The 12,366-nt window shown below is 56.9% G+C and overlaps 5 protein-coding genes across 5 annotated transcripts; all 5 read left to right on the top strand.

Annotated features, from left to right (window-relative positions):
• Positions 1–795: 795 nt before the first annotated feature.
• Positions 796–3,194, top strand: EHS24_003444 (uncharacterized protein; the record flags this gene model as incomplete). Its single annotated transcript, XM_028619123.1, has 8 exons — positions 796–864; positions 977–1,325; positions 1,401–1,533; positions 1,584–1,975; positions 2,030–2,036; positions 2,074–2,330; positions 2,381–2,673; positions 2,712–3,194. 8 exons carry the CDS (start codon positions 796–798, stop codon positions 3,192–3,194), a joined length of 1,983 nt encoding a protein of 660 aa, XP_028472619.1.
• Positions 3,195–3,790: 596 nt separating this feature from the next.
• On the top strand, positions 3,791–4,614 carry EHS24_003445 (uncharacterized protein; the record flags this gene model as incomplete). Its single annotated transcript, XM_028619124.1, has 2 exons — positions 3,791–3,905; positions 4,376–4,614. The coding sequence occupies 2 exons, from the start codon at positions 3,791–3,793 to the stop codon at positions 4,612–4,614; spliced, it is 354 nt and encodes a 117-aa protein (XP_028472620.1).
• Positions 4,615–5,718: 1,104 nt separating this feature from the next.
• Positions 5,719–6,910, top strand: EHS24_003446 (uncharacterized protein; the record flags this gene model as incomplete). The annotated part of the gene is made up of 2 exons (XM_028619125.1): positions 5,719–5,864; positions 5,935–6,910. 2 exons carry the CDS (start codon positions 5,719–5,721, stop codon positions 6,908–6,910), a joined length of 1,122 nt encoding a protein of 373 aa, XP_028472621.1.
• A 1,999-nt stretch (positions 6,911–8,909) lies between these two features.
• Positions 8,910–9,674, top strand: EHS24_003447 (uncharacterized protein; the record flags this gene model as incomplete). Its single annotated transcript, XM_028619126.1, has 1 exon — positions 8,910–9,674. The coding sequence occupies one exon, from the start codon at positions 8,910–8,912 to the stop codon at positions 9,672–9,674; it is 765 nt and encodes a 254-aa protein (XP_028472622.1).
• Positions 9,675–11,174: 1,500 nt separating this feature from the next.
• On the top strand, positions 11,175–12,363 carry EHS24_003448 (uncharacterized protein; the record flags this gene model as incomplete). The annotated part of the gene is made up of 3 exons (XM_028619127.1): positions 11,175–11,320; positions 11,361–11,547; positions 11,626–12,363. The coding sequence occupies 3 exons, from the start codon at positions 11,175–11,177 to the stop codon at positions 12,361–12,363; spliced, it is 1,071 nt and encodes a 356-aa protein (XP_028472623.1).
• Positions 12,364–12,366: the final 3 nt, after the last annotated feature.

Below are 12,366 nucleotides of genomic sequence, written 5' to 3' on the forward strand. Positions count from 1 at the left end.
GATGACCGCATGACACCACACGCAGCTAACACGACACGCTCTCTCTCCCTCGCGCGCTCTCGCCATTGTGTCCCGGCGTCGGACATGAGTGCCCCGCGGGGTGAAATCTCGGCAAGTGAGCATACGTTTGCGGTGTTTCTGCAAAAGTCACCGCAGAACCCCCACCGGATATATGGCCCGGGTGAGCTGTTGGGTGAGCTTGGCTGGTGGGGCTGTACGTCGACCCGGGTGCTCACGGCTGGGCACCGTCCCGGGCCCATTGTCTGGCAGGACCCAAGCTGGAAGCTGGCCAGCTGGATGGCCTGGCGCGCAGCGGTACAGCAAGCGCAGAGGCCAGAGGAAGACCAGGCAAAGGGCAAAAAGAGTCATCTGTGCGTTTTGTTGGAGGCACCCATGCACCCACCCATCACGTGCAGCGGGTGGCCCCCGCCGTGTCTCTACATCCACAAACCCCCCCTCCTCCCCCCCAAAGAACACCGCGTCGCTTCAGTCGCCGCTCCACCCACCCAACTGTTCTCCCACCCAGCCCCAGTTGACCGCTACAGACACCGCCGCCTACCCCCCAGCTCTCCGCATTGCCGACTACGATGCAGGGAGACCACCTCCCACCGCGAGATCCTCACCCAATCCATACTGCTGTCGCGGCTCAGTCAGCAGCAGCAGCAGCAGCAGCAGGCCATGCAACTCAGAATGGAGGACACACCCATTCCAGCGCTTCTCCGTCTGCGGCAGTCAGCAAGGCCCCCGCGTAAGTCCTTGGGTGACCAGGTCCTTGTTGTCCTGTACCCTTTGCTGATGTCTGCCGTCCCCACACATGCTCACTCGTACAGCAAGATATCATGTCTAGCGTGTCGTGCAGCCAAGGTGAGTAGCCATGGCACAACCCAATGGCCTCCACACAGACCTTCTGCTTCCTCTGTCTCTTTCCTCGCCCTCTCTCACTCGTACACAACTGATTACTAACACTCCGTCGCAGCGCAAATGCCTCACGCCGGACGCCTTTACCGTGTGCAAGCGATGCGCGGACCAAGGTCTCGAGTGCGAGTACAAGAAGCACCGCCGCGGCCGCAGAAAGAAGGTCGCAGAGGACGCGAGCGTTCGCAGCCGTAGCCGCAGTGGGAGCGCTCGATCGCGCTCGCCAGAGGACAGGGATGCGCGTGATGGACTGGGGCGTGTAGACCGCGAGCGGGATCGCTCACACGATCGCATTCACGACAGAGACCGCGACCGTGATCGCGACAACAAGTCGCACCCGTCCACCGAGCCGCGGGCACGCCATGCCATCCAGTTCTCGCATGTTGTCCCCATCGAGGGCGACTCTTCACGTGCGTTGTCCCGTCTGAACGTCTGAACTCTTTCCCCTTCGGCTGTGCGTATGAAAGACCTGACACCCCTTGCAGCATACCTCCCACGCCCCGGTGTGCCCCCCGAGCCAACGTCGGGGCCCTCGTTGGCGCACCTACGTACCGATTGCCCCGATCCCGTGACCAACGGCTTCTTGACTGAAGCCGACGCCTACGAAATGTTCGAGTTGTGAGTCAGCCACCGGCCAGGCTCGTCGTTCCGCTCCTGACTGTTACCAGCTACTTTCACCACTTGAACGTAACCGTCGCCATCCTCGACCCAGTCCTGCATACGGCTACATACTGCAGAGAGAAGTCGCCGCTCCTCTACAGTGCCGTCCTGACAGTGACCGCCAAAATCATCCGTCCAAAGGCATACTCGAAATGCCTCCTCATCTCCAACAAACTGGTGGGACAAGCCGTCGAGTTTGGGCTGTGTTCCGTTGAGGTGGTCCAGGCCATCTTGGTCTTGACACACTGGAAGAAGGCAGACGACGCGACGTCTTGGAGGAAGACCGGATACGCCATCCGCATGGCACAGGAGTTGCGGCTCAACCTACGAGCTGCAAGGCCACTGCCGAGGAATGAGAGGCAGGCGCGCGAGGTGCTGAACAGGGAGAGATGCTGGCTGAGTGAGTTGCACTATAATACAGGACTTGAGCTGACGCCAGACCTCATTGTTGCAGACTATCAGTGAGCTCCCTAGAAGGTTACCGCAACTGACCCACAGCCTCTCAATGCACCACTCGCTGCCGCGCATGATCAACGAGGACGATGCCGACTACCTGGTTGAGTGGATCTCGGAGCACCCACACCTGCCCTGCCCCGGGGAAATTGTCATTGCTCCATGGATCCAGTTCTCGCGCATGTGCCGCCTCTTTGCAGATATGCTCGCCGGCATGAACGGGAACCACTCAAACTTGCGATCGCTGCACTGGCTTGAGATGGAATGGAAGCGATGGCGCAAGCATTGGCTCGAGAAAAACAGTACGTGCTGATTCACATACATGTGTGCGTGGTACTGACAGCACGAAAAGACGAGTACAACTTCCTTGCTCAGCACATCGCAACTCTCAAGCTGTGCGACTCACTCCTCCACTTTCACATTTGCGAGTACCGTCTCCTGTTCTGTGCACGATACCGCTCCAACGGCGAGCCGCTCGACACATCGCAACCGTCCGAGCTGTCGTACGCGTTCGCAAACTGCGCAGATGTCGCACTCGCATTGCTAGAGGTCTTCCAGACCGAGTTTGTGCGCAACGGCTTCTTGCCCTTCTGCTTCAACCTCACATGGGTCGGCACAGCCATCACCAGTGTGTGGTTGATAAAGGTGAGCTGCCTACCCGCGTCGTCCGAGCTAACATACAGAACATTGGCGCCATGGACCACACGGACCGAGGCCGCGTCATCCGTACCCTCACAGAATGCTCCGAGTCCACAGCCGACTCATCCTGCTCCTCGGATGACATGGCGAGCTACACCCACCGCCTCCTTAAACACCTGCTCGGCTCGCTGTCACCAGACTATCTCCTCTCCGCCACAGCACCACCCACTGGCCTCGGTCCTCCTCCAGCAGCAGTCGACCTCCCGCCGGGCCCGCCACAGCCGCCCGTGTGGACCATGCCCTCTGCCCAGCAGATTATTCAGGAGCACCTCTGGCATCCAAGCGTGTTTGATGCACCGCAACCACAGCTTACACCCGGAAGCAGTGGTCCTGGCCCCGGCATCACTCCAGTGCCCGCCAACGCGCAGGGGTCCATCATGCCCGACGGTGTGCCAGGTCAGATCCCCACCGACGTGCTGTTCCCCGCTGCCGATGACGACATTTGGAAGCTCTTGTTCCCACTTTGATTGTACAAGGTTACCCGACTCTTTCCTCGATGGGGAGGGCCAGAGTTATGAGCCTACGAAGCCACAACGCGCGCCGACGAACCCACGTTCGGGGGCCGACAAAAGCCGCCTGCGAGGGTCACCAGCCCAACCCAAATGGCCCATTACAGACCCAATAGTATCAAGGCCTTGTTTGTAACTTTTCGCTATGCCAGCAACCTATTCACTCTGTATCTGCTCGTTACCACTCGCAGTCCCAGCCGAGCGAAGTCATTGACCGAGCTCGACACGCGCCGTGGCGCTTCAGGCGTGGGGATCTGGTCCCCTCCAGGGCACGGCACGCAGTTCCGATCCGAGCTCGGCGGCGACTTTATTTCCGTTGCGGCGACTGGGTGCTGCTGCGTAGCTTGCGCGCAACGTCGGCTCTGCCCACCCGGCGGTTCAATCGGCCCCACTTTGGTTGCGCTCATTCCATCCCACACCCAGGCGCACCTTGGTCATCAGAGTCCCCATCGGCCCGGTCCGTCCTGTCCGACCTTCAAATGCTCTCCTCTATCCGTTCCTCTTCATCTCGCCTTTCTATTGTTCGTTCATTCTCCACGACTCGCACCACCACCATGCCTCTCTTCATCTGCCACTGCCCTGACTACCCCAACAACCTCGAGACGCGTCTCGCCAACCGTCCCGACCACCTGGCCGCCAGCGTCAAGGACAAGGAGGCTGGTAACTCTGGTGAGTCACCATGAGAACCCAGCGCAGCGAGGTGAAGTGAAGCTGTGCTGCGTGAAAGGAGACGTCAATGGTGGTCATGCCATCCTCGTGCAAAAGGAGAAAGGACGGGAGCTGCGATACGCGGCCTGGAGCCAGGTCCGTTACCCACGAACGGACTTGTCACCAGCTGGCAGATCCGAGCAGCCGGTAGCTCCCGTGTAGCCAGCTCATCGCACCCCCTGTGGCCTCTTCGCCCCCCCTCTGCTCCACGACCTTGGCTGACGCTACTCTCTCCCCTCCCACTCCATCTCCTCACTGTTTACCTCATCCCCACTTCTGTCACCATCCGTCGGCTCCCAAATATCCGACTTTCCGACTCTCTGCTACCATGGAATCGAATACGACTGCCTCCTCCCCCCCCCCCCCCCCTACCTACCCTCTTCTCCACTCGCACCCATAACCTTCTCGTTTCCCCCTTCGCTCGCACACAGTCTTCGGCCGTGCCTTCCTCTCGAACGAGGTCTCGACCCACACCGCCGGCTCGCCCCACGCCGACCAGCCCAAGGGCATGGCCGGCTCGGTCATGATCTACCGCTACCCGACCCTCGAGGATGCCTGGGCCCGTATCAAGGCCGACAAGTACTGGACCGGCGGCGTCTGGGACAAGGAGAAGGTCACCGTCGAGGAGATCATTGGCAACCCCATCGACGAGACCATCAAGGTCCAGTAATTCCAAAAGGGCGCGCGACGTCTAGAAGAAGAAGTGTGATGAAGCAGGATGTTTGAAGCCGCGGTGTGCGTTCGATAAGGGGCGTGATGGTCGCTGTCTACTCGACTGATTTCGACTGACAGGGTACTTACGCCCGACCAACGGGTCATGAAGGAACTCTGCGGGCACTCGTGTCCTTTATCTTATCCTTTCGCTTTTGCGATCGCCCGTGCTGACGACCTCGTGGTTAACCACAAATTCCACATCACAGAGGGGTGCCTTCCTGATAGACCCTTCATCACATTGTCCGGCAGTTTCAGCGCTCACAGCCAGTTATCGGGACACCATTGAACAAATACATAGTCCCGTCCACAGCTGCCAGGGACAGTATCCAAGTGCTCTGTCCGGCTAGTCGTTGGCCATGTCGGATGTGTGAGGCTTGGTCTTCATTGCACGGCCCGGGCTATCATTGCTGTCCAGCGTCGTCCTTCTGAACTCGTAAGCATAACGCGATTGTTGGTGCCCTTATTCAGGCCCGGCTGCCATTTTACTGCTTTGACGGGACGATCGTCCTCGCGCAATGCAGTGCATGTGCAGTGAAAACCCCTTGTCCAATGGCCAATGGCCCAATGGCAAACAGAGGGGCAGTGTATATGTGCCAGGTAGCTTTCACGGCAGTCACTGGAGGAGGACCAGAGACGGGCAAAATGTCGGGTCTCCCGAGCGGCCACTGAGCTGCCGACATGCCGCGGTCAAGATTGGTTGGTGAATCGATCCTTCTACAGATCCCAGACTTAATGCCTGGAGCACTGTCTCAAACGCTCACCATGCCCTTTTGTGTTCAAAAAGTGGAGGCACGTTCTGGGTTAGCAGGCTAGGCAAATACCCGCCGCACCTCTACTCACCACTTCCCACTACCAATACGTAGGCCGGGACAGGCGGGATGACGAATGTGCATGGTGGGTGCAAATGATCTGACCCAAAGCCAAGAGTGTCTTAGCACAGCGTTTCTTGGGCTTCCCAAGCACTGCGTTCGTTCTGGCCTCATCAACGCCTGCAGTACTACTCCTCGTCTATTTCTTATCTTCCACCTCCGCCCATCTCTGACGGAGGCCACACGCTACCATGTTCCTCACCTTGATACCGTTCATCCTCGGCTGGGGAGTCGCCAGCGGCCTCACCATTGACCCGGTCACGAATGTCTATCTCTGCGTCGGCGCTCTGACAGATGTTACATATCACTGGACGGGAGGTACACCTCCATACACATTGTCAGTCCCCTCACCAATGTCCATTTTCGGGTGTGGTCAAGGGTAACTGTGTTGTTGACACTGTATTCAGACAGGTGGTGAATGCCAGCAACTGGTCCCAGGTCGACGCAATCTTTGCCATCAACTGGGAGGCGACCAGCTTTACTCACGCCTACCCCATTGGTGGAGCTTACTATGGTCCGGACGGCTACGTCTTTGGGATGCAGGTGATGGACTCTACAGGTGCCTCCGCGACGTCCAACGAGTTCTCGATCTGGCCGTGTGCTGCCGCCTCCGGGTCTGCAACATCGACGGGCTACGGAGCAAGTTCCACCAGTTCTTCCGCCGTGTCGACTTCCACCACCAGAACATCTCAGTCGACCAACATCGCAGTCATTGTGGGCGCAGCCGCCGGCGGTGCAGTTGTCCTGGCTGTCGTGGGTATTCTCGTATGGTTCTTTATCAGGCGGAACAGGAGACGCAAGATCCACGGGGACAGTGTCCGCGCTTTCGTCATTGACGGCGAGGACCGGGACGGCCACATGGTGTACTCGTACGAATACAAACCGACACCGTTCTTCCAGAATGAAACGGTGTACACCCAGACCCACATGTCACCGTACATGGGCAGTGACAGGCCCCTTTTGGCCCACAACAACTACATCCAACCGCCCTTCCACAACATATCACCACAGACGAGCCATACGCCGCTCTTGGCTTCTCCTAATAACTACCCAACATCATCGCTGGTCTCAACCACCCACTCGGCCGGTCCCTCTAGCAGTGCGGCTATGAGTGACGTAGCCCAGTCGTCGTCAGCACCGACCATTTATTCCTCTGGTCACGGTACAGGGGTGTTCCCCACCTCCAGCACCAGTGCATCATCTACAACCCCAATGCCCACCCAATTTGACAAGGCTCAATATGTGCAAGCCCTCCTCCCCCGACCCGCCGGTTACCTTAGCCACGTGTCAGTCAGCCACGCAGAGGATGCAGAAGACCTAGCGGTCGATGGCATGCTGCCTCCGATCTACAAGGCAGAATGGAAGAAGCGGGCGGACCGTTAAGGTGGTCTTCTTGGACCGAGTGAGCCGCGTGGACATTGATGGTGCCAAAGAGCAATAGATAAAGGGAAGTGGCAAAGGGTGGTTGAATGTTTTTTTGGACATTTTTGCATGTTTTTTCAGTTATTTTATGGCAAGACATTCCCGGTGTCAATAGTGCATACATATCGACTTGTAGTGTATCTCAGGCTTCTTTAATGATAGGTAATGAGAACCGTGTCATTTGCCAAGGCATGAAAGGTCGCGCTATAAATAGTCAAATGGCGTTGACTGAGATCCCCGCTCGGCGGTATGCTGCTCTTGAGCGTTTTGTACAGGGCCTGTGCAGTCACTTTTCCCATGTCGTTAGCGTGCCGACACTGGCCGTAAAGTCCGCTTCAACGCTGTAGTTCTAAGACAGACGAGAGCGCATCTCACTGTTGGGCGCCCAAGGTTCGTGTGGGCGTTTGGCCTGATGACCAGATCATCAGTAAAGTGTATTACATTTGCCAAGCCTTTCAAGCCTTTCCTCCGGATACGCATCTATTCAAAGTGAAGCGCAAAGCGGACAGTGCATTCACGCAAAGCGGAAGATGGAACTCCAGAGCGGTACAGGGCAGTGAGAGACACGGAGCCAGCGTGTCACCATAGGCGCCTGGGCCGCTGTTTCGGCCCATAGGGTACGCGGTGCACGGACAAACAGTGGAGCGGTGCTGGCAGATTATTTCGTCGTTTAGGGAAAAGAACGCGGCCCGTATAACGCCACCTTCCGTTCATGGCAGCGTCCGAAGTGGCACTGGACGGAGATGGGGAGTGTCAATCAGTGGGTCCAGTCATGTTCGCTACGGTGGAGATCTGACAATAAGTCGTGTTCCAGGCCTCGTTATCATTTTGCGGGGTCTGGGTGACGGAATGTTGATGTTCAACCCGGCTGATGGTTGTCGCCTGTATCCATTTCGATTGCCCCTCCAACCAAACCCTAACTATGTTTGGGTCTTGAGGCACCCGCCTTTGGCCAGACTGGGCGCCCACATCCGTCCGCATTGCTCTTCTTACACCTCTTGGAAAGGCTGCTCTCGAGAACACAGCACACATGGATCAGCACCAGGTCACACACCAATTCAGGTGTGGGCCTTGGGCAATCCTGTGCACCATTGGGCAGCTCATGGCATATGGAGACGTTGCAGCTGGGAGAAGCCCCCCTCCCCCTCCCCTTCCCCCTCCTCCTCTTGATATATCGTCTCCCCCTCCTGGTCCAGCTTTCTCGTTCACTCCAACTGTCACATCATGTTCATCGTCCATTTCGTCCTCCTCATCCTTTCCACCGTCACCAGGGCTCAGCAACCCTTACAAATTAACTCTGCTCAAGACGTTGAGACATGTGGACACACGCTGGTCGAATATACCTGGAGCGGGGGCACTCCCCCGTACTGGCTGTGAGCGTGCTATATTTCACTGTCAGGATGTGTTTCTGATCACTGTGTTCCTCCAGTACTTTTTGGTATTTCGGTAGCTCTTGGCAGCAATTCAGCAACGGTCTTCTGCTCAACGGTTCAGACGCCACCACCTATGTGTACACGTATTTCCCCGAGAACAAGACGACTCTCTGTCGTATGCAGCTTCAAGACTCTCGGCTCTATGGTACCTCCACGTACCTCGATTCAAACAATTTCACAGTGGCCCCTTGCGTGACCGATTTAAGCATGTCCGCGAGCCCTACGGATTCGATGGCAATGTCGATGCCGGGTACTTCGATGTCAATGGCTGGTTCCTCAATGACCATGGATGGTTCCTCGATGTCAATGGATACCACCTCTGCCGATATGCCAATGTCCACCTCCGGCACAGGACTTGTCGTCGGGGCCCTCACCGACGTCTACACATGTGCCAATTTGACTAGTATCACATACCTTTGGGCTGGAGGGTCTCCCCCTTACGTTGTGTGAGTTTCCTTTTCCGCCACCCGCTTGTTTCTTTCTTCTCATCACCTCTCCCCTCCAGGTCATTGGTAGCTGCCGGCAACATGAATGATGTCATCCTCATGCTGGCAAGTCGAACCAACGCGACAAGTTTTACCCAATGGGTCACATCCGCCAACCTATCTGCCAACTGGACAGACATCTCGCTGGAGGTGATGGACAGCGAAGGAGAAATGGCTGGTTCACAATCATTTTCCATTCTTCCCTGTTCAGACCGACCCGCGACCCACAAGTCCTCCAACGTTGGCGCCATTGTTGGAGGAGTCGTGGGCGGAATAGCTGCCATCCTCATTATCGCTGTTGCCGCCTGGTACCTCGTACGCCGCAGGAGGAAGCAGAAGACCCATCGTGGCGACCGATTCGTCGTTGACAACAACGACTACGAGCCCAGGCCTTTCCACCAGGTGACGAGTACAACTACAACCATAGCCAACCGCCCTGGGAGCCTGGGCAGGTCAAGTTCAGGCGCAGGTGTCACGCACAGCGTCTCCAACTCCAACTCTGGCGCCTCTGGTGACCATGACGATGCTCAATTAGCCAACATGAACGCTTTCCAGTCAGCAGCTTCCCGTTCCGCGGGAACGCCTTCCCTCTCGGCGGACGACACCAGCATCACCAATCGCAACTCAACCATGTACAACGGAACAGACGGCTCCACCCACGCACTGGACTCTGGCACGGGCTTGACCACTGTCGATGGGCTGCTGCCTCCTATCTATGAACCTGGTTGGCAGGAGGCGCAAGCCCAGACTGGCGGCGGTGCGAACGAAAAATCCAACCGACCCGCAGCCAGCCAGCACGTCAGGTAAACGTGGATTGTAAACACAGAAACGCCAGACATTAAGAGCAGTGTTACGACTGTGAATAGGGTATGTGAGGGTATGTACGTAGTCTTGATGGCCAGTAATGTTATTCTGTAGTGTTCCGTTCTTAGTCCACGCATGTGATCGTCGTTGTGATCCCAACTGTCGAAAATGAGCCACGAAGGAGGTTGGCAGACCAGTGATAGAGCATGGAGACCAGGGGCATTCATTGTAGATTGAAGTCATGAACGCGTTCAAGCACAGTGTATGTCTACAGTCAATCCCTCCTTAAACTCCTAGGCCGGATCGATGCAGTGACAGCAGCGCGGAGCACGGTGCCGCCACAATCCAATGAACGGGACGCAGATTGCAAGAAAGTGTGCTTACGTACGTGGTACATACGCTGCGGTATGAGAAGCATCCGTGTCTTTCGGAAACCCAAACACCTGCAATTGCTGTCCAAGGCAGTGGACAGGAAGGCGGTTCATGTCTGTAATTGTCGGGGCTTCCGACGCCTGGCTGAACCAGATCTCGGCGCCGACAATTCGATTCTGTTTACTCCACGGGGGTTGTTTGCTATTCGGACCCGGATGTCGCGGAGGTCTGCAAAGGCCGTTGACAGAAATAGGGATACGCATCCTGGTACAACGTAACAAATGCACACATGTGAGATCTGATCCGCAGGCCTGGATGGATCCAATCTGTACCAGTCAGGTCTGTCCTTGCGGTGGGTTTTTGTTACTTTTTTTTTAGTATTTGTGACTTGGCACTCTTGGCAGTTCGCGCCCCTGCATGTCCTTTCTTTCGGCTTCTTCACACTTGGCCCGTCGACACATGACTCGCGCAACGCCCCATCATGGCTCCGTCACCTTCCACACTCACTGGTCTACTCCAAGTCACTTACACGCAAGCCCTTTTCAGACGCCAAACATCCGTTAACGTCGTCGCGATTGCAGGTGGAGTTGTCGGCAGTATTCCAGCTCTGGTCTTGATTCCGGGTGTGATTTGGTTCTTCATCCGCGGTAACAGGAGGAACAAGAACGAGCCTTTGATATTGAAGGCGAAGAGAGTTAGCAGCATGGTGTAGGCGTACGATACCCGGTACAAGCGGGCAGAGGATATTGTTGTGGACGGCACGCGCCCTCCTCTCTATAGTCCTGATTGGGTCAGTCGGGCTTGTCATACAGGTGAAGGCGGAGGCGGTCTGAGTACTGCTGGTGCATCATGCGATTGTTTTGTACCTTTTTAGCACCACCATATTATCTTCAGCATGCCTGGAAGACTCGTTCGGCAATAGAAGTCTTGGTGTTCGTATCCAGGCGACGCAAAGAACGCGTTACAGAGCGAGTCTCTGTGCACAACGTGCATGCCGATCCGGGGGTTGGCCTTGCACTGATCACTGACAGCCCTCCCCTCCGCTGGCATATGTTCATGTCCCTTCTGCATCTATGTTTCTTTCCCCGTCGTTCTTACCCCCCCCCCCCCCCCAAGCGGGTGTCACCGGCAATGCTCCTTCTCTACCTCATCCTTGTCGTCTTCGGGGGCCCCGCCACGGCGCAAATGACGGCTGGGGCTGTCAGTGACATGTTCGTCTGCTCTGGCCCAAAGACCGTGACCTACACTTGGGGCGGTGGAATCCCACCCTACACAGTGTAAGTGACTGTAGCTCGGCTAAGTTTCTAACCCTCTCAGCGAGTTATGGATCTCGGGCCACGCAAACACCAGTGATGCCAACTTTTGGCTCTACGTGGGGGAGGTGTCCACCGACTCCTCCACGCAGGCCACATACGACTTTTACGAACCCAGTCAGCCCGAAACCTTCCAGCTAGGTTACAGTGACTCGTCCTCGTCTCCCACTGTGTATTCGGCCGATTTCACGGTATATCCTTGTCCGACTTCTTCCACCGCTTCCACGGTCACGTCAGCTGACTCGTTGTCTGATACTTCGTCATCTCAGACTTCTCCTTCAGTGACCATCGTTTTTGTCACCACTTCCGCCTCAAACTCCACTTCAGTACCAGCGTCCGCGTCCACGAGCAAAACCAATGTCGGTGCTATCGCTGGAGCCGTAATTGGCGGCATGTTCGCCCTCGGTACGACACTCGGCCTTGGAATCTGGCTCGCCCTGCGCCGTCGCAACCAGACGCTCAAGGCATCTGGACCAATGCCAATCCCGTTCGAGATGGAAAGCGAAACGCGTCAGGTCCATGAAACAGTACAGGATCCCGGATACACGCCCAGCCCTTTCAGCAACCGACAGTCCACTACCTCCCCAGTCCCTCCTCGCACCGCCACAACCTTCAGCGACAGCAGTGGCGCGAAGCGCATTAGCGGACTGACCGCCGTAACTGGCCTGAGTGTGGGCTCAGTTACAGGCTTCGGAGACGACCAGTCGTCCACATCGCCCCCGCCCAACATCGCTTCCGTCGCCTCTACAAACCGCGTCGTTTCAAGCACGCCTGAGCCATCGGTCGAAACAGCTGTGGTCAATGAGGTGCCTCCGGCTGCAAGTTCCTCCAACGCCCAAACCGCTTTCCCCCACGCACAGGACGCCGGACTTGTTGGCCAGGTCGATGGCCTCCTTCCTCCTCTTTACCAACGTGCTTGGGACCCAGAGCGGCAGGACGCCCCGGCGGCCACACCTGCAGGTGGTGACGACAAGTGGCAGGGGTACTCTCCTGAGCAGTACCAGTGAAGA

This window comes from Apiotrichum porosum (genome assembly GCF_003942205.1).
Source record: "Apiotrichum porosum strain DSM 27194 chromosome Unknown scaffold_16, whole genome shotgun sequence".
Lineage (NCBI taxonomy): Eukaryota > Fungi > Basidiomycota > Tremellomycetes > Trichosporonales > Trichosporonaceae > Apiotrichum > Apiotrichum porosum.